Below are 27,457 nucleotides of genomic sequence, written 5' to 3' on the forward strand. Positions count from 1 at the left end.
AGTGACCCGAAAAAAGAAGATTCTCTTGTCTTTCTTGATGCTGTGAAAGATAACTCAGCTAAAAGTCTTTTTCCAAAACCTATGAAATTAGAAAATTGGGTAAAGGTTCAAATTTCACTGATGACGTACATCATCAGCCATTATTTTGTTTAATATCTAATCTCTTTTCCAAATGTACATCCACTATGTAGTGTTATCTATTTTATTGTAGTTTCACTTCATGGCTGTTTATTAATGTCTTGATACAAATGTAGTAAGTGCTACAGAGGCTGGGGACACTTTCGTTAAGTGATTACAGGGATAAATAGGTATGTCGATCTGACTCAGCCTTGATTTGCCACTTAATGGAAGTCATCAGTCTCACACTGAGCTTCAGATTGATGTGAATACTTTTTGGTCAGTTGACACATTGCGGGTGAATTTGTCATCTGGTTTTTGCAAGGGTCATTAACCAGGACCTTTGGTCTGTCTTATGTGAATATTTTCACCTTTGAGTTGAAAATTCTCAGGGATGTGCCCTGTTGTAATCAAAAGTCCAAGTCAAATACAACTCTTCAATAACTTCTTTCAGGAGCTGGGAAACTATACAGAACAAACTTTATGGATAAAAAGTTCTGTTATTTGTGAGTGCAGTGTTTTGATCGATACAGATTCTTGTACCATACTCAACCATAAGGGTACAAACTGTTTTGCATAAAGTTTGTTCTATACTGACTCTTGAATAGTATCAGTTTGAATGTTGAACTTTTATATTTATGATGGTGAAGCTTTCAGGTTTTATGTTTCTGCAGGATGCTCAATCCTAATGTATACTTGTCACGGTCTTCAGCAGTCCATGCTTGTCATCAGAGGCAACTGACTGCGCCAGGTGGCCAGGTTCGTTGACATGGTTGACACATATCCCAATTGCATAGACACATATCCCCACTGATGCACATGCTGTTGATCACTGGATTGTCTGAATAGACAGATTATTGCTGAGTGGCATTAAACAACAAAAAAGCATGCAATGTAGCTGCCGAGAAATATAACTGAAGTTCACTTGTTTGTATTAATAAAGGAAGAGTCAAATACAGTGATGGTTTCTTTTCTAACAGGTGCCATTTTTATCTGTATTACAACTTTTGGAATTTGTTGAAAACTTACCTACCAACCATTGCGGTGCTAATCGAAGGACTGTTGTTTTACATTATAGCGATTGCCTGGGATTTTCCATGTATATGAGTATAATGATGAACAACTGTCTGACAACTGATGTGACAACATTTGTGAGAAACTAAACCAACCCTTGGATATTTCCATTCAGATCATCAGTCCAAGATATTCATGCATTCAAGCATCACTGATGTAAAGTCGTACCTTCCATTGTGAAACAGTGAGCCTCAAACAATTTCCTTTATGTGTGTGTATAAACAAATGTGACTTAGTAGGTCAGAATATTGCATATAATTTGTGTATCTGTTATTGTTGTTTAACTGAATTACACTCACACTGCACTTGTCAATGATGTTATGATGTGCTTCAATTTATGCACAGATTTTAAACAAATATTTTAGAAAAGAAGTTAAAAATATTATCAGGAACAGCTGTTGTGTATAGTTGACCTGTCAAACCCAGCAATATTTATAATGCCCTGCTATTTGAGTTTAATGATCCAAGAACTGAAGCATAACTGAAGATGATGTCAAACCATGGTGATTTTCTGGGAGTTTTAGCAAAATAGCATTTAGAGATTGCTCCGACATTTTACATATTTTCAGGACCGCCAGCTGTTCACTGTAAGACTTTTAGGAGAGAATTATTAATGCTGTTTGTAGTTAAATAGAGTCTTTCATTGAAGTTTGTTGAGGGTCATGTTATCAGGTGCTAAATGACCTTCTTTTATTGTTAATCACCGAATTGTGTCCGCTTCACACACCTTGTCACTAGTGGCAGCAAACATTTGGTGTTCAAACCACCTGACGCTTACCCCAAGTTCAAATACTGTCTGCTTGGCGTAAATATTGTCAGGCTTCCATCAAACATGCACAAGTAACACATTCATACACTGAGCAGTTGGATAAGATGGCTCTCCAAGCAGTCGAACATGTATGGCATGTGCTAAACTAATTCTTTTGTTGAGTTTTTTCACTTTTTTTCACTGACAGTTGGGTGTGATGTTTCATTCAGAGTTCTGTGCTAATTCTTTAGCATTTTGTTTCTTTTGGAAACTCTTTTAAGAGCGAATACATAATGTTCAAATTAAGCCTAATGAATAATGTATTAAGCTGGATCATAGCATCAGAATGGCTCTTCTTGGTTAATCTTTGTGGGACAAAAGAGATGCTATCTTGCATGCTTCACAAACCAAAATTTGTTTGCATGGATTTGTTTGTCCTGATGTGTTCAGGAGACAAGACACTAATGTTTCCTGTTAACATGAATCTTGGCCTTGCCTCCATCCTCTCTGTCTCCTTGTATAAAATGAAGTCCCCATTTATACAGAGAGTCAACTATGGGGTTATTTATTCATCAACTATGGGGTTATTTATTCATCAGCTGTTTTCTGAGTACCACAGGTGGCATTTAAGAAATGATATATTGCTAGGAATGCCAGTGCAATTTAATTTTTTGGGTAATAGATTTTCTTTGCCAATGCACAAAAGGAAAGGGGAAAAATACATTAAATTGTATTATGTTCCTCTTTGAAATGTTTATTACATTAATTTAAACTTTCAAGTCCATTTCATAATTGTAATTAGAAATAATTCAAAATAGCATATGACATCATGTAATAGATCATGTTTGTCAAGCATCTCTTGGTTAAGATTTAGCAAGATACATTACAAGAATTGTTTAACGTGTACAGAAATGTTATGTACAGAAAAAAAATACATTAATTAATAGCAAATGGGTTGTGTTTGAAGGTTCAACATCATACTGTATATTTCTGGCAGAACATAAATCTGTGCCCTAATTGAAAATAAATATTTCTTTAGTATTGATCATTGAGAGAAATGTTTGTTATCATGAATAACATGTATATAAATATTTGTTATTTAAAAGTTAACCCAAAACAAGCTGAATTGGATATTCTGGTGATTTTGAAAATTGCAGTGTTCACGCTAACAAACATCAGTATTATGTACCTGAGATTGTTAATACCACTTCAAATGCAAAATCTGTTGCCTTTATAACAAGTAATAGCAAGTGAAAACTCAGTAAGGTCAGTTGTCTGCTAGTGACAGATAACACATAAATAGGAACCTGTGTGATGACAACACTCCATTGCAGTGCGGAGTGAAAAATATGGTTCATCGTTGAACGCTACCCACACAAAATCCAAGGTTGTGGAGAGTGGCAACAGTTTCGCTGATACGATGTCATCAATGCTGTTTTTGTAGGAAACACTTTACATTTTTATGTGAAATAGATGAATGTATCCTTTATCATTCAGGGTTAGTAAAATCAAAACTTTAAACAATATTAAAGATAAAAATAATGTTTTCGTCAACATCATTGAAAAACCCCTGACCCGTATATATGTTTAAATAAACCTGGCGGTCTACAATGTTTGACATGTGGAAGAGAAATAAACTGTCATGCTTTGTCATGCAAGGTGTGTTTCATTTCATTTCAAGAAATTTAGAGAACAAATACTTTTTGGGGGGGGTTTGGCTTTGTGACAAAATTTATCTGTTTTAAAATGTTGATATGTTACTTAACATTCAAACAGAAAATATCAGCAGATTGACAAGAGGATTGTGTAGGTATTCTACACTCTTCATTCCTGTTTCATGTCAAGAGTCAACCACACATAAACAGATTTCACTGTGGCATACCAAGAAAAGTCTCATGGGAAAACATGTGTGACGTCTACAATGTAATCCTTGAATGTAGCATGGATGTATGTTATTGAATGTACACAATTCTACAGAGACATTTGCTCAATTGCTCTCGGGGGCTCTGCTCACTCACTCACTCATTCACTCAATCACCCTTTCCACTCACTGCCACGTGTCTCCACTCTACTCTGCTCAACTCCACTTCACTGACATAATTATATAAGGCCTCATGCTCTATGGTTTAAATGTTATTTTCGTGAAAACAATACTACCAAGCTTGAGCTTACAATCTGAAGGAATACATATTGTAGTATCGAGTAGTTGGATGGTTCCTAGATGGATCACTCACGAAATCCTTCACCTGCCTCTTCAGTCAGATTTCAAGATGTCAGCTCATTGATGAGTATCACCAAGGTCCACAAGAAGTCACATCATGAACATGGTGAACGTGAACATGGTGACACATCTGATGGGCCTCTCTGACCAGATAACAAAGATCTTTTTATTGTTTGTTGGGAAGTTTTCATATACCACAGGTTCTGGGATTGGCCTTGTCTTTATAAATTAACATTTGTCATTTTGTGAAGTTTGTGTTAGTTGTTAGTAATTTTCATATGTGATTATTAATTCATTGTGAAACATCCATTGTAACTGACAGCACCAAGTCATAAGGTAGTAGAAGTATATGAATGATGTGTGGCTATTGACTGATTACTTGTACAGAGGAAGCTCTAAAAACTCTCAGCACTCCAATCTGGCACTCAATATTGGCACTAGAATTAGATCAGATGCAGAAGCTAGTTAATTCATGATGATTTACATGCCGTCTAATTCGGCACCAGTCTATTTTGTATTTTGGCACAACAGACACAGCCCAATTGAGTATTTGTACAGTAACTGACATTCTCTAGACTTATAAGTCTGTGGTACAGACCTTGAAGCAAATATATCCAAGAAATCCCATGCAAGTCAGAAAAAGTGACAAGTGTAGATTCCCTTAGCTGAAAATGAAGAAAGTCTCAGGGACTTCATTTCATTAGAATATTTATTTTTTTTACTATGAACATTTTTCAGTAAACTATGTTTGTTTCAGAGATTTAGTTGTTCATCTCTAAAATTGGCATCCAGTGTCTCGGCGATCCTGTTGATTGGGTGACTATCAACATGTTGTTTATCAAAGTTTACGGCACATTCTCAGGTTGAAAAGGTGAAAGTTCTCTAAACGAGCACATCCTCTATACTGGCATTTTTCATTGGTCCCAATGAATGCCGGTTTAGAAGGCAGTTGAGTTAGACTGTGACAGTTATGTCAAAAGATTGATATGTTTCAAAAAGAATATTCCACTTGAAAGTATCAGGTTATATTATTAATAAAGATGTGCAGTTAATGTCTAGTCCCAGGTTCAAACATCCTCATGTACACAATGTTTGAACCAGTACTTCTACCCCTGACTATGCTAATCCAACTGGAATATTGCTGAAGGTGGATTAAATGATACTTTTTCAGCATGAAAAGAGAGAAAATAATAACAGTCCTTTGACGCAAGGAAACCTGATCCATTTCCTCGCAAAGTAAACATCATGTTTTTGTAAATGTTTTCACAAATTTATTGGTTGTTTTCTTAAATAATAATATAAAAACCAAATTAAGAATAACTTGAATATGTTCATTTCTTTGCAATGATGTATTGATGTGTGCCTCCTTGCCCTTGCTTCAAACAAAATATATTTCAACTCAAAAGGGTCATGGTTTTTGGCAACATATTTAGAAAATGAACGTTATCTTTGCATCAGTGAACATTAGTGATAAGTGGGGTGGATAATATTTTAGCGTCCGTTATTGTTTGTCGACACGTTTGATGTCTGACAAGATTGTCTGCCAGACGTCTGCTTCACCTGTCCAAATACACTTCTTCATAACTTGGCTTTCATAATGGATTATTATCATACAGCTGCTCCATTAAAAAATGCATGTTTTTTCACACAAGTTACACTGTCTCTGCCTATACACGAGAGCTGGGATTTACGTGAGCTGTTCTCCATGAGCGTTGTTGAGGTACTGAATCAAGCTATTCATCAGTTATGAGCTTTGTTGGCTTAGCAAGTCAAGCAGAACCTGAAAAAAATATTGCATTTTAAACATCTTTTGTTATTCACTAATTTTGAACATCATAATTTTCCTGTTTGCATGCCAGGGAATGTTAAAGCACAGGTTCTTGTTACAGCAGATGACACATTGCTGATCTTTCCAATTCTCATCACCAGTGATGCTGAAAATGCGTCACATACATACAGTTTCAGTAAAACAGAACACTGATGGATGGTACACTGATAGTATCCTCATTATCCACAAACTGTGACTGTGTAGCTGCAGGGATGAATTCTATTCTGAACATCTGCTCACCCACACAGTGTTCTAGTAAGACACTTTGACTAAACCAAGCTGTCCGAGCCCTTCTGTGAGATGTTGGCTGTCTGATGATGTTCAATGTCAAGGCAAGGAAGGTGTCAAGAGACATACATGAATCTCACCACTACAACTCCCATGGTGCATAATTTGTGTGAATAACGGAATATTGATGCTCTGTCTGATTTGATCTTGCATAAATGAGACAGTAGAACATAGGAGACAGTAGAATATAGAACGTGGTCAAACAGACCTAGATTTAGGGTCAGGTGATTACCACTGAGGATCCGAATGGCACAAGTAACCAGCAGATGTTTATTTTACTGATGAAAGGACAGTGGGAATTCTATTGATTTCAGCAGGTAATTCTTGGTACGTAACTGCAGGCTCCCTGTGGAGAAGTGTTTCATATTGTATTGTGCTTCAAGCCGAGAGAGATATGTTAATGTTGGTGGAATCTCACATTTCCTGACTTTCTCTGGAAGATTCGACCATATTCAGTGAGTATGAAGGAGGACTTTATGAAAACTGATTTGTTAGCTTGTCATGCTTCGTGTCGTCTGCTTGCACAACATGAATCAATATAAATTTACATTCTCTTGTGCAAAGTGAAGTTGAATGAAAGTGATTTTTGTAGGTAATTTCACTGGTGGACATTCTCAGTCATTAAAAATTTGTACTCATATGTGGATGGGAGATCACTTAATGTGTTTTTTCTCAAATAAGTGTTTTTAGGTTTTAGTAAAAGATGGCTTAAAATTCAAGAAATGTCTTGATATACTTGCTTAGCATAAGTAACAGAATTGCAAGTCTTGCAAAATGAGTCACAGGTATTCTGGTACAGTTTTTGACCTTTAATACAATATTGAAGATCCCCTATCCCAACATTTTAGTATCTCCCTCTCCCTTCCAAATCTTTGCCTTTCAGTGTTGATTTGTGGTAGCTGGTTTGTTGAGATTTCTGCAGCAGAGCTTGTAAGGCAGCCATTTGAATATGGGATATTGTGTGTAGGATTTCTATAGTAACATAATCCTCCATTGAAGAAACCGTACAGTATCCTGGGTATTTCCGGTCAAGTTTGATACGGTGTAATAATCCTCTATTTGACTGTTTGAACAATCAGCACATGGCCCGTGCATTGTGTTGTTCTTCTTTACTGTTGGCCTCCCTGGGCATTGATAGTTAGATTACAAGCGGTATACTCACTTAACAAACTGCAGATATCATTGTCAAGCTCTGGTGGTGTGAATCACATTGTCTAAACATATTGGTTCTTTTTGACATTGAGTGGAAGGTTCTTCTTGTCTATGAAATATGAAAGTAGGGTAGTTGCGGATTAAGACCGTGACATTTTGCCAGAATGTATGTGAATCACTCCCATGGGATCGACAGTTTATTACAATGAATGTCTTTGCGTGTTTCCCCCTAGAGTAGTTTATGGTGGATTGACAATGACTCAACTATCTATGCATGGAGTCATGACGCCTGTCCTTCCAGGGTGTCGACCCAGTGCTTTACAGATTTCATGCTTATTGTTGTCACGCTAAGTAGGGGGCAGCTTTCTCCCTCAGAGTCAATCTGGCAAATCCTTGATATGTACCCTTACAAAGGCACAATCTGTTCCTGCAATTTGCCGCTGCAATCATTGAATTTATCAGGGTATTAGTTGCTGAGATATTGTATTGAAGGCTTGTCTACAGCTTGTATTAAAAGTTGCTCCCATACCTCTGTTAGTAAGATGAACCTCTTAGAATGATTAGCTGTAACAAATCTGATTCAAGTTACGATGGTTCACTAGATGGAAATTTTAATGCTATGCAGCAGATTATATGGAAGTCATAATACATTTTGCCGTATATATTGTTATGGGTCAAAACTTAATGATGGAAATCCAAAGCTTAATAAAAGAAGGTAGATGAATACCCCAAACCTACATTCTTTGAAAGTGTCTGGCATGGACACTGATATGTGGAGAATACTGATAGAAATCAGCCACAAAATTTCTTCTCTGCCAGTATATCTGAAGTTCACTGAGAAATTGGAAAGTTTGCAGAAATATTCCCCAAATGAATTAATTGTTGGCATTGGTAACAAAAATGAATAGTTTTGACTATGGAAAATACCCAAAGGAAAAAATAAAAAGGATATAGTGCAATGTTGGCCAGATAATAAGGGGATGGAGAAATGCGTCCAACCATCTCCTCGTGACTAAGAGCATCCTGTTGTCTTGGTTACCCTGCATGGCCATTTTTCAAGCTATTATGAGTCCCATGGGCTTAATTAACTTCTAAGAGTAACACCAGGGCATCATCAGGCTCAACCAACCAGGCTGCATGTATTATTTCCACACAACCCTGGGGTCCAGTGAAAAAGGCATGCATGTCTTAGCGACATCTTTCTTGTATCAATATCTGAAAGTTATTCTGGCATATATCAAACCAAAACCTGTTTATTTAACGATGATGAAGTATTTCATATTTAGTGTGAATACATCTCTCTCCTTTTTGTCTTTAATGCCTAGTACCCAAGGACATCCAACACTGTTTAACATTTGCTATGACCTTGCAGACAGTCTATCCAAAAAGTGTTTATACCTGAAACCTTTCCACACTACCATTGCCCTCTTGCATGCAAATTTAGAGGGAATAATGCTTTTATGAATGTTCAGTAGACCTTGGTATTGAAAAACTAGACCTTAGTATTGAAAGGCATGACTTTGTTGTTCAAGACTAGACCTTTGTATGGAAAGACCACATCTTGATATCAAACAAGGCCTTAGTATTGAAAGACAAGAACTTAGTATTAAAAGACTGGATCCAAGTATCAAAAGACTGGATCTAAGTATCAAAAGACATGACCTCAGTATTGAAAGACAAGACCTTAGATTTGAAAGGCTAGGCCTTAGTATTGAAAATGTAGACCTTAGTATTGAAATGCAAGACATTATTATTCAAGACTAGACCTTTGTATGGGAAGACAACATCTTAGTATCAAGAGACAAACAACAAGAACACAATTTTGAAAGACTAGAATTTCGTATCAAAAGACAAGACTTTAGTAAGTATTTTATCCAGCTTTCTTTTGAATTACTTTATTTGGGGATTAAGTACATCACATGTCTACATCTTTTTTAAAACAATATGGTTTGTGTTTTCATGAAGAAACATAAAACATTAATGTCATTCACTGTATTTTTATGTCCACTGTCCAGAAATAGATACACTGTGTTATCTTTGGTCAAATAAAGATCTGTAATGCTTCCTTGTAATGTGTAGGAAGCTATTCACAGTGCGGAGTTGTTTCCCCAAGGTGTACTATGATCCTGTGATCACTGGTTTAAATCCCAGAATCCACTGGTGATCACTGGCGGTTACTCACCATACTATGCTTGTGGGTTTCATCAAAGTGCTTCACGTCGAAGACCTGCGTCACTTGACCTTTACTCCTACATGATGCTGTAACTCCCACACAGAATAGACATACTGGTTGCTGTGTTAACTCTCACTCATGCTCCCAAGAAAAATTGATAGTCCTTTCTTTGCTTTAGTGCTCTCAGTGAGTCCAGGCAAATTTTGTTTCATGTGTAATAGATGATTCTCCCTCAACTTTTGCAGAGGTAAAAACATTTACATTTCTAACGATGCTGTAATGAATAGAATACTTTGTTTGTACAGTTAAATTTTTTTTATTTTGAAAGGATGATCTCATGTCAACATGGAGGTGGTGTGTGGTCCTGTGCATAGAGCTCAGATCACAAATCCGTTGAAAGTTAAGCAACGTTAGGCATTTAGAGTCCTTTGGTGGGTGTCTGTGTTTGGCAATGTTAGGCATTTAGAGTCCTTTGGTGGGTGTCTGTGTTTGGCAGCTTGATTCCTTAGAGTGGACTTCAGTTCTGCTCCACAAGGAAACATGTTGTACATATAGTCACACCTTAGACAAGTGAGTTTGTTCAAAACTGCCTATGTTCACCCTGCAGAAAATGAATACGAGATGGGATGAATCATGTAACATCACCTTCTAGTGCCTAACAGGCAGCTTGGGTTATCCAGGGTAATAATGTACTAGCGTTTTGAGATTGTACAAGTGTGTGGAAACATGTGATTTATAAATGGCTATTACTATTATCATGTTACATTTGCTCATTCTTTCTCCTGCTGTTTGATATATATATAAAAAACCAACATGTTTAAGTGGTGGCCTCTCTCTTCTAAACAATATCCGCTCAAATGCTCGTTCTAGAATATTCCCTATTTTTCAAAGAATTGTTAATAATACCATGGACACCAACACTCATGAGCCCAAGTTTTAGTTACAGCACAAACATTGTGCATACTTAAAAGTATGGGACACCAATTGTTTGACAGAGGAGCCCGATCACCCTCCAACAGTGACAGTTTATTTATATTTATAACAGTCTCCTATGACAATGAATAGAAAGGGTGTCGGGACAAATCTCCAACGTCAACAAACCCAGTCTCTTCTGATACCCCTGTGTAGATGATACCCACTTAATGGAAGAGCAGAGTGATGTCACTAGTTGAAGAATGCAGGGTAATCCTTGAACAAGCTCATGGGATATATACTTGCGATCTAGCTGTGTGAACAACACACCTACGATAGAGTGATGGCCTCAGCCAATTTGCACTGGAAATGAGCATAGGGTGTGGTTGGGTTCACATCTGATAGCATGACTATTTGATTTTTTCCCAGTTAATGATAAGTGGATACAGCAGACTGTTTAAACTGCCAGGTGAGACATCCTCAATCAACAAGTGTATAATTTCTCTGTACTAATATGATATTTACCCAGGTATTTACCTATATATTACCCATTCTTTGCCATAGTTTCATTTCAGAAAGTGGAAAGTGTCACCAGAGAACAGAATCCCATAAGCATAAAAGCAAATGAAGGGACGTCTGTAAATCAGTGTTGACACCAATTGTTCATGAAGGGGGTTGTTATGTCCTTCCTTATTGGAAACAGCCACAATCGAAATTCTAGTTGTGAATGCATGCATCCACACTCAGAATAAAATTATGCACTCATACCTTTGTAAGCTCGCATTGAACAAGTTCAGTCAGCATTTTGAAATAATTTTGGGGGGTTAAAACAGGGACAAAGATGTTATTTTTAGCTAATGTTCCAAGTTGTGATCAAGGAAGGACACAGCGAGGCCAGTGGGGTTCTTTTGATATCCATGTTTGTTTGAAACACAGAAGACTGATTGAAAGACTGAAGAAGACGTCATAGCTGCAAGGCTATCCTTTTGTACAAGAAATCCCACTTGAAGACAATGATGAAAAAGAGACCAACACTTTTCTTTACATACAAACAAGCAATTCATTGTGAGATATTACTTGAATTAAGTTTGTTTCAGTGTTTTGACAATGTTCAAAAGTATTTTATAGAAAGGATATTCCTAAAAACTTATGTTATATGTTCAACTCCTATAAGGAATTCTGTTAACTAAAAAAATAACCACTGACGTGCAGTGAAACACTATGAAAATAGAAACTGAATGTAATTGACAGATTTATTTTTGAAGTAAATATTACTTGTCAGGAAAAGCAAGCTGAGCATAAACATTCAATCACTAATCTGTAGTGAGGTTGGATCAATTATATCTTTGACCTCTCATTACAAAGTTTGCCCTTATAACATGCTGTGATTACACCAATAGAGATATGAGCTATTCCAAGCTCCCATGTTATTTCGGTTCCCATTTGGTAGATTATATTTCTTCAGAAGAAAACATCCAAAGACTCTAAGAGGAAGTAGACAGGCTGTGATGGGTTGCAAGGGTTGTTTTTTTAAGCACATCTATCCAGTGCAGCCAGGCTGTATTGATGTGCATCACATGCATAATAGGATGTTATTCACATCCTGGAAATAGTGGAATCAGGACTTTGAAATGAGTCTGCCAAAGATATCCAACTGACCTGTTGAAATAATTTCCCTTCGATCTTGACTTGATACTGTTTCCATGATTTTGCTAAATTTGTTAAAACATCTTGGGTGTTCAATGTCATGGTGCTAACAATGGTTTCCTTTACAATCAAGCTGAATTGTTTGCCTTGACTCTATTTCTGATGATAGTGAGTGAATGAATACAGTTTTATGCCACACTCTGCAATATTCCAGCTATATGATGGCGGTCTGTAAATATTCAAGACTGGAAGAGACAATCCAGTGATCAACATCTTGAGCATCAGTCTGCACAATTGGGAACCGATGGCCAATGTGTTGACCAAGTCAGTGAGTCTGACCCCCTGATCCTGTTAGTTGCCCCTTACGACACGCATGGAAGATACATTCTAACCCACACCTTCACGTGTCCCTGATAATAGTATTTAGTTGATGCATGTCTAACATGCTAAACATGTGAAGTAATGAATAAACGTTCATATCAAATGTGATATAACTAATTCTAAATACGTAAATAGCATATGAATATAATGTAAATGACCTGTGGGTTGTTGGTTTTATGTAAGACTTCTTAGTGACTATGAATATGCATGTGATTGACTGACATACATCTGGTAAGGAGGGAGGGAAATTGTTTTTGTCTGGTGAATAGACGTGAATGAGCTCAGTGGACCGATTGACAATATCATCATTAGACTCAATAGATGTCATTATATATTTATACTTAGTAACTTGTTAGTCAGGAGAAAAGGGGGTTAATGTTTGACCGGTTAATGCCGAAGGTTATTGCACATATGTCTCACCATAAAGGCACATATATGCCTCTGTTGGCTGTACTATAGACTGTTAGTCTCTGAATATATGTTTGTATTGTTGAGTGAAATTGTTTGTAGGCTCCCAGTGTTATTTTTGCCCTTTTATCCCCCGCCTGAATGGGAGACTGTATTCTGCAGTGTCCATACGTATGTCCTGATTCTGGTTAATGTGATATGTCGTGAATTGTTATACCCAATGTCTTCAAATTCAATGACAAGCTACATTTGGGGATTACACAGGCATCGGTCCTATCTTCAAGGTCACATGACACTTTGACTTTTCAAACTCATGTTATCTCATAAAGCATTGCTCCCAATGTCTTCAATTATGTTGACACCCTACTGTGGGTGATTATGCAGACTCCAGTCTTTTCAGGAATCTTATATGGGACCAAAACTAAAAAGTAGTGAACGTGTTACAAATATTTCATTCTTTTCTAGCAGCAGGGGACATTGCCATATTAGAGGCAAACGCTTATTATGATTAAAATCATAGTTGCTGTCTGATTAAAAGGAACCATCCACTAAAATCCCTATTGCATTATATGTGTCTCTTTTCCAGGAATAATGACTAAACTGATGTGGAGACCAGCTAGCAAGAAGGCCAGATCCTGATTGGACAATGATGCCAGGGCCAGTCACTGATTGGTTCCCATCCTCTCCTGAGGTATGGGACTTGGACAAGGAATTTCCAGAATTATCAAGGTATGCCTATATTTACTGTTATGTTTGATATGTGCAGTCAGTGCTGACATCTGATCTGCATACTTATTCCTGAAACAGCTAATTTTAACATCAGTGGTGTTTATTGTTAAGTATTTTAATCTGAATGAGTCTATTTATCTTTTCACAGTTGCATGATGCAAATAAACAAATAAACAAATGAATTGTGAAAGTACTTTTGATTTCATCTGCTTGGATGGTTGATATTAGTATGGCAAAAACACTTAAGAGTTAGTAGAGACTGCAGTGTCCTCTCATTCAGAATCCAGGTGCCTCCAACACAAATACAACGTTTTGCAAACAGATTAGTGCTGTCTGTGAAATGGCATTTACATTTAGAAACTGTGTTGTTTTGTTGACAAAATAAATTGTTCACATGTTGCTATGTGTTTTCCATCAAGGTACCAATAAGAAAAATTCACAAAATTCAAAAATAAGAAATTCACAATGAATAGATAATTTACTATCTCTGTGAAGCCTTGTAAGTACAATTTACACATTTCTGGGTATAATACAACCAGTAGACGCACAGGTCTCACCTCTACATTGTATGTTACCACAATCACTGTAATAAATCCCTGTTCAAATAACTTCCCTGGTCAATCAGTAGAAAACCTTTATATCCAACTGAAAATGTACAAAGCAATTCACATCTTCATGAGCATGTCACCCACTGCCCTTATGTAAGCAGATGTGTAGAACTGGAAACTGCTTGAAAATGTCAGTGAAGACCAAGGATAGAATTGTTGTTTGTCATGAGAAGTGATTAACAGAATTTGGTGATCAGACTTGCTTACTTAGTTGACACCTGTCATCATATCTCAGATGCATATATGGATGTTCATGCTGTTGATCACTGGATTGTCTGATACAGACTTGATTATTTACAGACTTATTGTTGCTGAGTGTGACATTAAACAACAACAACATCAGCAACAACAAAAATCTCTTTACATACATTTTACTCATTGTTGACAGGTTTCATAGACATTCACTATATCAATGTCTTACTTTCCTGGGGAGTTTATTATGGTTATTATGGTACATGTGGGATTAGTATTCTGCAGGAAGTGAGGGAGGACATGGAGGAGGACATTTCATCAAGCTAATGAAGATCTACCACACAGGGGAGGGCTCATATTGAATTCAGATTTTCTGATAAGGAATTATGACCAGATATGTTTCATATTTTGTGTTTGGGATATGACAGGAAGTGATAAATGTATCAGAGAGAAGCAATATTAATATATCTGGCCGTAGTTTTCAAAAGACACTTCATATGACTCATTTTCAACAAAAGATGGCCTTATTGAAACAGAGTGTCTGCTTCTGTTATCTTTGGTTTCTCAAATAAACTTTGAGATCAATATACTAATAGTTTTTCAATTTTTTTCGAACTACTTTAGAGTTACATAGTGTACGTTTATGTCATATTTAGAAAATACCTGTTCTCCATTTAAACTTAAGAAACATAAAGCTGCTTCTGTTTTACCTTGAAGCAGGGAATTCTTCCTGTGTCCGGGTTTTTTCAATTTGTCCTCTGTTGTTCACTGTTATGCCCCTGTTTTACATTTTTCATGTATAATAGACAACCATGCAATTCTTGGGAACTGTTGAAGTAAAAGATTGTCAAAACTGTTTGTTTTTTTGCCTTTAATTTGGTATGTAGTTGATACTGATAGGCAGTGCGAACATGAATTAATGGCAGAAATCCATCTTTATTCTATGGTGTCAGGATATTTATCAAAATGAGTCAATGTCATGTGTTTATTAAAAGACACATGATCATCCTGTGTGGATGAATAGAGGACATCAAAATTTCACAGACTGATATGAGTTTGAAATGACTGCAGATGCAACGGTTTTATGAGAGGATGAATGAAGGATGAAACTGGCAACAGTTCAAATCAATTATTCATTATCTGCAAAGGACTGGTTGTTTCATTAAATGATGAAAATCCTCATTTGCCAAATGTTTTGTCATTACTGTTTTGTTTTGTTATGATTAGGTTTTTTAATGCATCAAATTCATAAGAGGCGAATAACTGGGATTGTGTAGTCAGGTTCACTGACTATCTTCACTTATGTCATCATATCCCATTGATGTAAATCAGTGCTTATACTGTTGATCACTGGATTGTGTGATCAAGACTTGATTATTTATAGACTGCTGCCATATAGGTGGAATATGGCTGAGTGCAGAGTAAAACTAAACTCACTCACTTGCTTGTACATCAGATAAACAACTTCTAAAAAATTTGTAGAGTTACTTCCCTTGATTGTACCAGAATTCATTAGTCATCAGTTTAACTCCTTACTGCCAGGTCCATAGCCATACTTTCTAAGACCTGAATCACTTACAAATGGCTTGCTTCAAATGTGAAACTTAGTTACCATTCAAAACTGTCATCACACTCCAACTGCATATATGCTGTTAATCACTGGATTGTCAGGTCTAGATTTGATTATTCACAGACTACCACCATACTTACTAAGACCTGAATCACTTAAAAATGTCTTTCTTCAAATGTGAAACTTAGTTACTATTCAAAACTATCATCGTACTCCAGTTGCATATATGCTGTTAATCACTGGATTGTCAGGTCCAGATTTGATTATTCACAGACTACCACCATACTTACTGAGACCTGAATCACTTAAAAATGGCTTGCTTCAAATGTGAATTTTAGTTACTATTCAAAACTGTCATCATACTCCAATTGCATATATGCTGTTAATCACTGGATTGTCAGGTCCAGATTTGATTATTCACAGACTACCACCATATAGCTGGAATATTGCTGTCTGGGGCTTTAAACAACAAGCAAAAAAAATGAAAGCATTTAGAGCATCACATAATCCAGCTCACTTACTGACAGGGCTCGTGACCAATCATTAATTGTCATAGAAATCCCCCTCATATAAGGATGGTATGTCTACATGAAATGAGTGTGATTTTTGAGGACTCTAGTGAAACATAATATCATACAAATTACTTGCATTTGTTCTTGGGGATGAATTATTGACATGAGGCTTGGATGGCATGCAGTATTATTTAGCTTCATGACTTAATATTAGCCCAGAATATATTGTTTTTGTTCCCAGTAGACTTTCAAGAAGGGTCATCAGTGTGTCTGACATTTACACATAACTGCCAAGGTAATTAATCAGATCAAACTGCTATTCTGATCACAAACAGGTGCCCCTCGTGATTCAGCCAATTGCCGTATTATGAAAACTGTAGTTTATAATCATCCCATACTTGATCCTACTCTGTAATACGTGACTTCCTATAATGACCCAAGGGCATGAAGGCATGTCAGGGGTTAGTGAGTGAGTATAGTTTTATGCCGCTGTTAGCAAGATTACTTTCATGGCAGGAGACACCAGAAATGGGCTTCACACACTGTACCCATGAGGGGAATCAAACCTCGGTCTTTGTTGTGACGAGATTCTAAAACCCCTAGACTACCTGATGCATGGGATGAGGGAGTTGGGAAGAGCTGTAGCTCACCTTGACCAACACTTAGTCTAATATATAAAAACTTCTTAATCTTGATTAAAACAAAAAAAATATTAAATTCAAATGGAAAAGGAGCTCCATTGAGTTCTGAGGAAATCTAGACTTGCCTTAGGGCTTTAGCACTGAACAAAAGGTTGGTAAGATGGTAAATTAATGTGGTTCATCAACTGTGAGGTAGAATGAAGTTCTTCACAGAGTTAACACTTGAGAAGCCAATCATCCTGGGTTCAAATCCTGGTTTGCTCTTGTTTTGTTTCCAGGTTAACATAAGAAAGTGGTGAATATTTTCAGATTGTTTTTTTCCATCACATGAGACTTTCCTTCATCAGCCTCAAGTGCTGAAACTCACTCCATAACTATTATATGGTATTGTGTTAATTTTGGAAACTATACACAAAGTGTTAAAGATCCATTGAAATTTTGATTCAACAGTGGCTTTACTCATTTTATAGCATTGGGTTACATAAATGAACTGAAACATGAAACATTTAGGGTACAATTTTCCAAGAATTCTGTAATTAAACCCGAGGTCACTTCCATATCCATTTGAAAAATTGTTACTCAAGTTAATTGAAAAAAAACATGTGATGAAACATACGCAACATGCATCGAAATATGGAGAAAATATGAAATTGTAATTATGGTGCTGAAAATCCAATTTGCAAAATTGAATAAAAACTTAGAAAACAGGTGGAGAAACATCATTTAACACAAAAAAATGACCTTTTAATTCCATGTTAAAGGAAATCTGTTAATACATTTGAAAATTTATCCTGTGTTAATCTGAACATTTTTTCAAGCATATTCCCCCAGTTAGTTTAACATGTTAATAGCTATTATTCAGCTTTCGTCTGGTCTGCGTAGGGTCTAGATGGCCAGGCAGGTAATGTAATCTGTGTAAGTGGTGTTGTCACTGGGACAAATGGTAGCGGCACTGGGTAGCACCCAACAGAGAGAGAAAGTTAACACCACATTTACCTTTGCTTACAGCTGATAGTTATCAAAGTGAGGCATTCGTGTCATTAGTCTATAGTACAAGAACAGATAAACAGATAAGATGTTTTGGGGCTTTCAAACTGAAATGTTAAGCACTGAGTGAGAAAACAGCTGTGATAATAGTAGTAAGTATTCATTCAATATCACTTGAACGAATTCAGAAATCTGAAAACGTTTTTGTTATGTAGTAACTCATTGAGAGGGGATGGCATGTAATCACATGATCTTAAAAACTTTACATTCTTTATAGCTTCTGTTATCTAATTCATAATATAAGCTTATTTTAGTGAATGACAGTGTGTTTTTATGTCAATACAATCATTTTGTGGAGTTTTATTTTTATGTGTGTATAGTGTACAAATGCACACTTTAATTGTAAATGAAGGCTTTGGACATGTGTCTTCTGTTTACAGATACCATTTATACCACTAGAGTCTGTAGCAGATTGTAAACAATTTGTCAATACATTACACAACATATGGTCAGTGACCAATAGACTTATGTCATATGAAAGTGTTTACAATGAAGTTAACTAAGGAGTGTTGTGTCGCCTTCTAGAACTGTTCTGGTAATACAACCACTAGTATTGATGCAACACCCTTTTCAGTGGGGGCAGAGGGGTAGCCATGTGGTTAAAGTGTTTGCTAATCAAGGGTAAGATCTGGGTTCAGTTCCCAACATGTGTGAAACCCATGTGTGGTGTTCCCCACCATGATATTCTTGAGATATTGTTGAAAGTGGCATTAAACCATGCTCACGCTTGTCTCAGTGTATTTTCTGTATTCAGAAAGTGACTGTCGTCCTTATGTCTTAATGGAAATGTAGGATTGGCTGTTTTATATATGAATAAAATCTGGGACAACATAGTTAACTACATTTGATTCTCATCATGCTTAACGAGCATCAATGATGGCATCTGTCTAAGCACTAACGGTTTTTGCCTGAAAAGCAAAGATTCCAGCTATGGGGAGGTGGTCTGTACCAGAAATGCAGTGATCAACATCATGAGCACTGATCTAAGCAGCAGTGATCAACATCATGAGCACTGATCTAAGCAACTGGCATACAATGACATGTTTCAACCAAGTCAGCGAGAACTGACCTCCTGATCTCATTAGTTGCCTCTTACGATAAGCATGTGTTACTGAAGACCCATTCTAACCTGGATCTTCTCTGGATATTCAGCTGAAAGAAATCCAATAAGCAGTGAGCCAGGTCTTAAATGTCTGTATGAAACAGCAACTACAGTGAACAGTATGCAGTCAAATCAGCTCTCATTACTGACTCACTATAGTAAGCTGTTTTGTGGTAATAATAGTGAAGGAAGTGGAGTAAAATCTCCATTCCATGCTAAAATTTCTCGAAATGACAGTATATAGGAATTATGTGTAATAATGCTTAGATTAACCAGACAATGTTTCCTAGAAATGTATTTGTGAGTAATCCAAGTCAAGAATCACCAATTTGCCACGTTCAGTCCAAGTATGACTGATCCTAGACAGTGATGCATGCATTTATTCCTATTTAGTCTGGTTCCTGCTGGATGATGGTGTCATATCACGAATGTCTTGAGTTCTTATCAGTTGCATCTATTGTTTTGCAGGAAGGTGGACCAGGACGAACCAGAGTTGTACTGTTTTGAGGACTTTGTCCCATCACAGGTTCTGCTGAAGCCTTGTACTACAAGATGGCTGCAGGAAGTTGATGAGGACGAGGATGATGATGTCTTTCTCAGGTAAGTAGAGAAGAACTGTTATAAATTGTGCTGTATCATGGTGTTCTTAGTTTGAGGAACTATGGGAAGCTGGCATCTGTCCAAGAAAGAAAAATCAGGTAAAGCAATGTACACAAATGTATGTGAATTTTTACATTGGTTTTTCTTTTTGTTATTGAATTAATTCAGATTCCTGTGGCATTATATGTTCATTTTCTGAAACCGATGACTCAGTTTTTATTACATTGTTTTCTGCTGACTCAGGAGGACCGTTCAGTGATAGTCTTGTGTGACATGGAGGCAATGTGTCAGTCTACGGTGCTGTGTTGAGGTTGTCAGCTTCTAAATTGTAATATGAATTAATCATATCAAATTTTTTAACATTTAACAATCTGACGATAGAGTTCCTTCTAGTTATTGCAAAGCCCATCATTTCAAAGGAGGTACTTGCGAAGAAAATCAAGGAATCGAATCAACAATTGAAATCAGTTGCAGGAAGACATTATCATGCCAAAGATAATGTAATATTGCTGTCTTCTTCTGCAACTGTCAAGCGTCATAGGCTTATGCAAGATATTGTGACACTTGATTAAGTTATGCATTATTCAAATTATTGTTTACTTTATCTTTGCCTGTAGCTTGACTTGTCAAAAAATCAAAACGTACCTCACTACTTTTGCTGCAGCGTTAATTTGTTGATTATATGTCAGAGAGAGCTCTGTCGTTCAGTTAGGTCAAGCTGATGTCGGTCATTCGATCCTGTTACATGTACCAATATTGCTGGAATGTGACTCATTTTATGTATGACTCTTCTCAACTGGCTTCCTGGTTGTTTTCAGCTGAAGGAGAATCTGTTGTTGTCCTGTATAACTGCTTGAGCTCGTTATAACATAAAGTAACAGATAGATTTGTTTTTCATTTTAAAAATCAAGCATAAAATTTATTCTGATTTTGTGGATGAAGTATCTGTTCACTAATACTTTTTGTCTGTCATTCTTGGAATACCTTTTTGATGAAACACCATGTGACATTCTCACCTCGAATTGCAACATCACTTTTCTTCTAACATGGTTAGTAACTGTTCCATATCCATATTTATTCTCTTAATATCCTCCTTCTATCAGACAGGCTTACAGAGAGACAGACAATCAAAGTCCATTCAATGCAAATGATTTAAAAAGGCACACTTCTTTTTAATAGTGTGTAACATCTGGAACACAATTAGGGTAGTGTTAAACCAAACTCTTTATAGTTTTCATGAATATATTTCTTCATGTTAAAATGAGTTTGTGTTTCACAGCATCCATGTTGTATTAATAGACATAGAGATATACTGAGAATAACAGTCACAGAGAAGTAAAGCATGTTATGTTTCCAGAGCAGCGCAAACCTTTGAGATGTGCATCAAAGTTGTTATATGTTAACAGATATAGTATTAGGGTCCGTCCTTCCATACGAAATGGAATAAGTAAAGAGGCTGCCTACATTCCTTTCATATTTGGTACCTAGGCTCATCACAGTATGAGAAAGGTGCTGGTCAGACTTGGTGACCTTGACCTTCATTTCAAGGTCACAAGGGTACTTTAACATTTTACCCTTCACAGCAATATATCTCAAGAACCAGTAACTGGATTTTTTCATATTTGACACAAAGCTTTATCTACGGATGGCATAATTGATTTTGGTGACCTTCACATCATTTTCAAGGTCACACGGACACTTTGAAGGTTTCAGCATGTTCACTTACATGTTTTGCTTGTCAGCCAGATGTCTCAAGAACTGGTCACTGGAAGTTTGAATTGATAATTTGTGGCAGGGGATTATGTCACTCCAGTGACAATGCATGTTCTCCACCTTGTCCACATCGTCTCAATAAAGAGATGATTACATTTAGTGTTGATGCATGTCAGAACATGAATATCCATCCTTCTTCACTGAAGAGTGCTTTAAAGTGTTAGTAACAGGACTTTGAGGAGTCACTTGCAGAGGACTAACATTGGTTGCTGCATGTGAGTTTAGTTTTACACTGAACTCATCAATATTCCAGGCATTTTGTAAATAACCAAATCTGGATCAGACAATCCAGTAATCATCAGCAAGGATTCAGCATGAAGGCACATTAACTCTAACAGATGTTGAATATCTGTTGATACAACAATTTTTGATGAATTTTGTATGTGAAATTTGTGTATTTGCCTAGGACATGATAATGGTTCAAATAATGTAGGGGTGTACGTGGAAAATGGTGAGTTTCACCCAAACTGTAATATCTCCAATGGAGGTAATACAGAAAAAATAAGCAGGGAATGTTATAGAAAGTTGACATCTTAGAATAACTATAAACTTCATTTCCATTATATATTTTCAAAGTAATCAACAAAATGGACAAGGATATTGGGAGAGTGAGCAAATAAACATATAATCGTCAGTGGATGTTACTACTTCCTGTACATTACATCGACAACTCCTGACCATAGACCCATGAAGATCTGGATTAGAACTGATCTTCAGTAACCCAAGCTTCTCGTAAAGGGCGACTAAATGCATCAAGTTGTCAGACTGACTGACTTGGTTTACCAAGTCATTGTATCCGATTTGCTTAGATTGATGCTCATGCTGTTGACCACTGGATTGTCTGGTCCAGACTTGATTATTTACAGACTGCCTCAATATAGCTGGAATACTGCTGAGTGCTACATAAAACTAAGTTCACTCACCTCTGGTTGTTTGAAACAACACTTAAAAAGTTTGGAAATTACCACTTATTATGTGTTAACAGTAAAGATATGACTGAAGTGCATAACATTTCATAATAGTAATACAAGCTAAACAAAATAATATCTAAGTATGTTTGTTTATTGGAAACTATGCATCAGGTCTTACTGAGTGAAGTGCTGTAAAATCTCTGAGCCCAGCCACTTTCAGACAGATGCGACAAATGGTTCCTCATGAAGTCAAAGAATACACCAGACTTGACAGGTTGATTACCTGACGGAATTATTATTAGAATTGTTCCATAATTCTGTCTGTTTGCTATTTCTCCGTCTAATTTTGATGGAGTAGGACAAGTCTCATGCATAAAAGGAAAGCTTGTATGAATGTGGACATGTGGGTATTCATTGCCTCTTTTCGTGTAAATCAGCATGACAATAAACTACTGTCTTGTGTATACATCCATATTGCAGCCACAACATCAGAAGCAGTTAACATTGTGAGCTGTGTTCCAGATTACCCAGGTTGACATGACCTCCCCTAGTTTATGAAACGACCTAATCTTGATGCAGTTATTGAACAAGTTGTGCCAAGATTTGATGGATGGGATGAGTTCCTTGTGCAGCTTCTGAAGGTAGTCTGAGATTCTCAATCCCAAGTTATGAATATTTACATCGCAAGAATCTTGTTTTTTTCTTCCTCTGCAAAGGTAATCCTGGTCTTGTGCAGCATCGGGAGCTGATGTATGGGGTTACACCAGACACAACCGTGCTAATGGATTCACAAGAGTGACCTTGCTGGTCCTGTATCAGTCTCTGGCTGAACGTCCTTGTGGGGGGAATGTTTATGGGTGACGGTTTAGAAAATACCCCAGATTTTCATGTCAAGCTGTGTTTAGATTTGTGCTTGTAGGTTAATGGAATGTAATCAAATGATTGATGACTGGCAGGATCTGTATACACAAGTTGTCTCCGGTGGCTGAGGGATTTATTTAACCAGTGTTTAGAAGGAGATCATATTTATTCTTTTTTCGTCATTAAAGTGGTGTCTATATTGGATCAGAGGACATTAGACATGTATTTTGATGGTGATGCTTTGGTGATCTAAACAGCAGGATGGGACAATGATGATGATGATGATGATGATGATGATGGTGATAATGATGATGATGATGATGATTTTGCACTCTCTCCCCTGTGTCTCTGATTCTCTCTCTCATTGTGTCCAAGCTATATAGATCAATGGTGGATGTATTGATGTTTATTGACTCTTCTGCTCTGTCACCAGAGTACAAGGGGACACCATGTCACCAATAGCCACGTGACCAGTGAATTATAAACTGCATGTGTTCACATGAGGCAGCCATGTGACTTGGTCTGAAATCGATTCTGCACAGAAACTGTAATTGATGGGGCATCAGCGGCTTCTCGATAAATCACATCAGATTTCCTGCACCACCGCTTTTACCCATTATCTATGTCAGGTGACTGATGGCACACTCCTTGCCCTGTTTATGCAAGGATCTGTCCTTTTTGCTTTGCAGACATGGTATTTTTTGGGTTTGATATATTTGTAATTGAACATACATGTTTATATTCTGCATTGCAAGGCATACAGCTTGATAGACAGCTTTCTTTTGATTCTTTGTTGTTGACACCACAGATTCCAGCAGTGATCCGACAATATGACAGGTGTGTAATGAATCAAATCGGGAACATGCAAAACACTGGTTGACATCATGAGCATCAGCATTGATTTGGATTTGATGCCATGCATCAAAAAGTCACAGAGCCTAACCACCCCTTCCTGTTAGTTGCTGTGACCATCATGGTTTGGTGAAGACCTGAACCTTCAAGGGTGTTTGAAACCTTGAAGGATTATCAAGTCTTGTGTTATGTGTCCTCACTGATGATAAGTTTATGTGGACTGAGAATCTGATAATAAAGTTATAAGGCTTTATTGTCTGTAAAATATAGATTGTTTCAGTTGTGTTTTCACTATGTATTTGAGCACTATGGTATCTACAATAATATCTCAGTGTCTGTTCCACACTGCACCACTCTGTTATTGTGTCTGTTGCACACTGCACCACTCTGTTATTGTGTCTGTTCCACACTGCACCACTCTGTTATTGGGTCTGTTCCACATTGTTGTGTCTTAGTTAATTATTCAACATTTTTCAGGAAGTTTGTTGCAGTAATCCTATTGACGAGAAGAGGGTGGGACGCTACTTTGTGGCACACAATGTCTTTACAAGTCCATAAATGTTTCTAACATGTCCTGAAACCAGTTTAGCAATCAAAGAAGTGAAGAACAAATTATATGATCAATCTTATTTTGCGGTTTTATGTCTTTACTGTCACTTTTTATCTTATTTCATTTTGAAGTATTCAGGGGAAACCGTATTTGATGAACATGCAATTACACAATATCACATGAACAATTTAATATTAAACAGTGTGTGACAGGAACTGGGATGTAGTTTTTCTTGCTGATCATTGTAGGATGAAATGTGTGAGAAAGTGTTCTCTTGATTAATGGGAAAATCATCAAGAATGGATAAATATCTTCAAAGTTTTTCTAACAAGAAAGGATTTAGTTTAATGATAAGCGGTAACAATGTTTCTGAAAAAAGCTCTCTTTGGTTTAAGTAGTAAAGATTTCTAGGGAACACATTTTGATGAAAGGAATACTCAAGAGGCCGCCACCTTTGATGTACCTTAGATCGAGTGGTTTCTCAGTCGATCCAAGACAAGAGGTACTTGCTTAATCTTACTGAATCACAATTGATTTTCTGAGGAAGGGCCTCAACAGTTTTCAGATCATGCCAATCTCTTTATGCCATAAACAAAGGTTTAGACATCATTAAGCTTTCACTGGGAAGAACTAAAGTGCCTATTCACTTAAGCTCATTCTGGTTTCTACGGAAACGGGATGACTAAATTGTGTTATTTTGCTGATTGAAAAATCCTGCTAATTTGGTGGTTGGCAATTAGAATAGTTTTAGCTCACCTAGATATTAAGACTGTGATGTTATGGGTCTTTGGACATAATGTCTGTCAACAGAGAGGAGTATCAGACACATACTTTCTGTAATAGTCTTGAAATCGTTGTTGATGGGATAGCCTAGTGGTTACAGCTGTTGCTCACCATGCCAATTCTGAGTTCGATTCCTCACATGTTTACAATGTATGCAGCACACTTCTGGTGTCTGCTGCTATGTTATTGCTGGAATATGACTGAAAGCAGCGTTAAACTAAACTCACTCACACATTATACGACGTAGTGAATTGAACAATAGCATAGTTGACAGGCTAAATGTCATTATGTTCATGCATTCTTAAGCCATATCAAGTCCATTCATACTATGATGTTATGGGTCTTCGTCCATTTCAGTAGACAGTTCTGTCAGACACATAATATTTGTCACATGTTCTTAAGAAATGCTTGTTATCTCCCGCAATGTGTTTTGAGGAGGTGGGTGGGTGCATCTATCTGTGTTGCTGCATCCAAAGGACAGCTCCTAAACTATTTGTGATAACTCAACCAAACTCAGGCAGACATGTCATGCATGATCCCTAGATATGTCTTTTGGGGGTTAGACCCAGGTATGAATTATATTTTTTTGCATTTTCCATGGAAGCGTGATTTACATTATGACTATGAGGATGTCATCTTGTCTGGAGCAGATCTTCCAAACTGTACATACTAGTTTCATCAAACTTTGCACATATGTCAAGCATAATCCCTTAATGTACCTTTTGGGGATTAGACCCAGATATGAATTTTATTTTTTTCATTTTCCATGGAAACATGACTTAGGCTGTGACTTTAGGATGTTATTTTGTCAAGAGCAGAACCAAACTTTAGCTTTATCAAACTTGGTGCACATGATTACACAATGCCATTTAGAAAGTGGTCAATGCAGCATATATATGTCATATTTGGGATTTCGCTTTCTTAGTAAAGTACAAATTCTAGTACTTTTTGGTTGAGTCCCACCTAGGATTTGAACCCACACCCTCAGAGTCAGGCATCTAATTGCCAGCACACAAAGTCATCCGCTTAGCCTGTTGTCTGACTTTCATTTTTGTGGAAGTCCCGGCGGCTGACTTTGTGTACTGGCGATTAGGTGCCTGACTCTGAGGGTGTGGGTTCAAATCTCGGGTGGGACTCAGCCAAAAAAGTACTAGAATTTGTACTAGAATTTGTTGCACTTGGTGCACATGTTCGCCATGTTTACCATAATCCCAAGATGTGCCTTTTGGGGTTACACCAGTGTGTGGATTTTCTTTTTTTTGGTGGTGGGGGGTTCCATGACAACAAGTTTGACATTGACAGGGTTGGTGTTTGTGCTCTTTTCTGGAGCAGAACCTTAAAACTGTTCACAATTTCTTCACCAAACTTGGCCCATAGAGATGTGAACTAACATGTCTATCAGAGATGCGACAAATATAATAAATAAATAAATACATAAGTGGCACATCTGCATTCCACATAGAATAACCAACAGTGATGTTTGTAGGTAATGACCAAACAGATAGTTTGTAGACAGCAGGATGTGGGATGTTCTGAACAACATTCATGTCACACAGTGACTGTTTCAGGTGAATGCTGCACGTACAGGTAATCATCCGATAGTGTGAGGACTTTACTCCCTATCTTGATACTCCAAGAAACATTGTTTCCAGCTAAGATTTCCTGTGGAACAGTTTGGGTTTGCCAAAATCATTGACTCACCAGTGCAAGGCTGAATGTAGATCTTCGGCTGATCTCACGTTCAGGAAACTAATTATTATATTCCAGTTGTTATTCA

General features: G+C 37.0%; 1 protein-coding gene across 1 annotated transcript in view; it reads left to right on the plus strand.

Moving 5' to 3' along the window:
• LOC137283269 (ankyrin repeat and fibronectin type-III domain-containing protein 1-like) overlaps positions 1–27,457 on the plus strand; it is a 190,320-nt gene that overhangs the window by 12,272 nt on the left and 150,591 nt on the right. The window contains exons 2-3 of the mRNA XM_067814702.1: positions 13,536–13,678; positions 19,819–19,950. Coding sequence (XP_067670803.1) covers positions 13,596–13,678; positions 19,819–19,950 — 215 coding nt within the window. The 5' untranslated portion in view covers positions 13,536–13,595. The remainder of the gene's footprint in view (positions 1–13,535; positions 13,679–19,818; positions 19,951–27,457) is intronic.

This window comes from Haliotis asinina, chromosome 5, assembly GCF_037392515.1.
Source record: "Haliotis asinina isolate JCU_RB_2024 chromosome 5, JCU_Hal_asi_v2, whole genome shotgun sequence".
NCBI lineage: Eukaryota > Metazoa > Mollusca > Gastropoda > Lepetellida > Haliotidae > Haliotis > Haliotis asinina.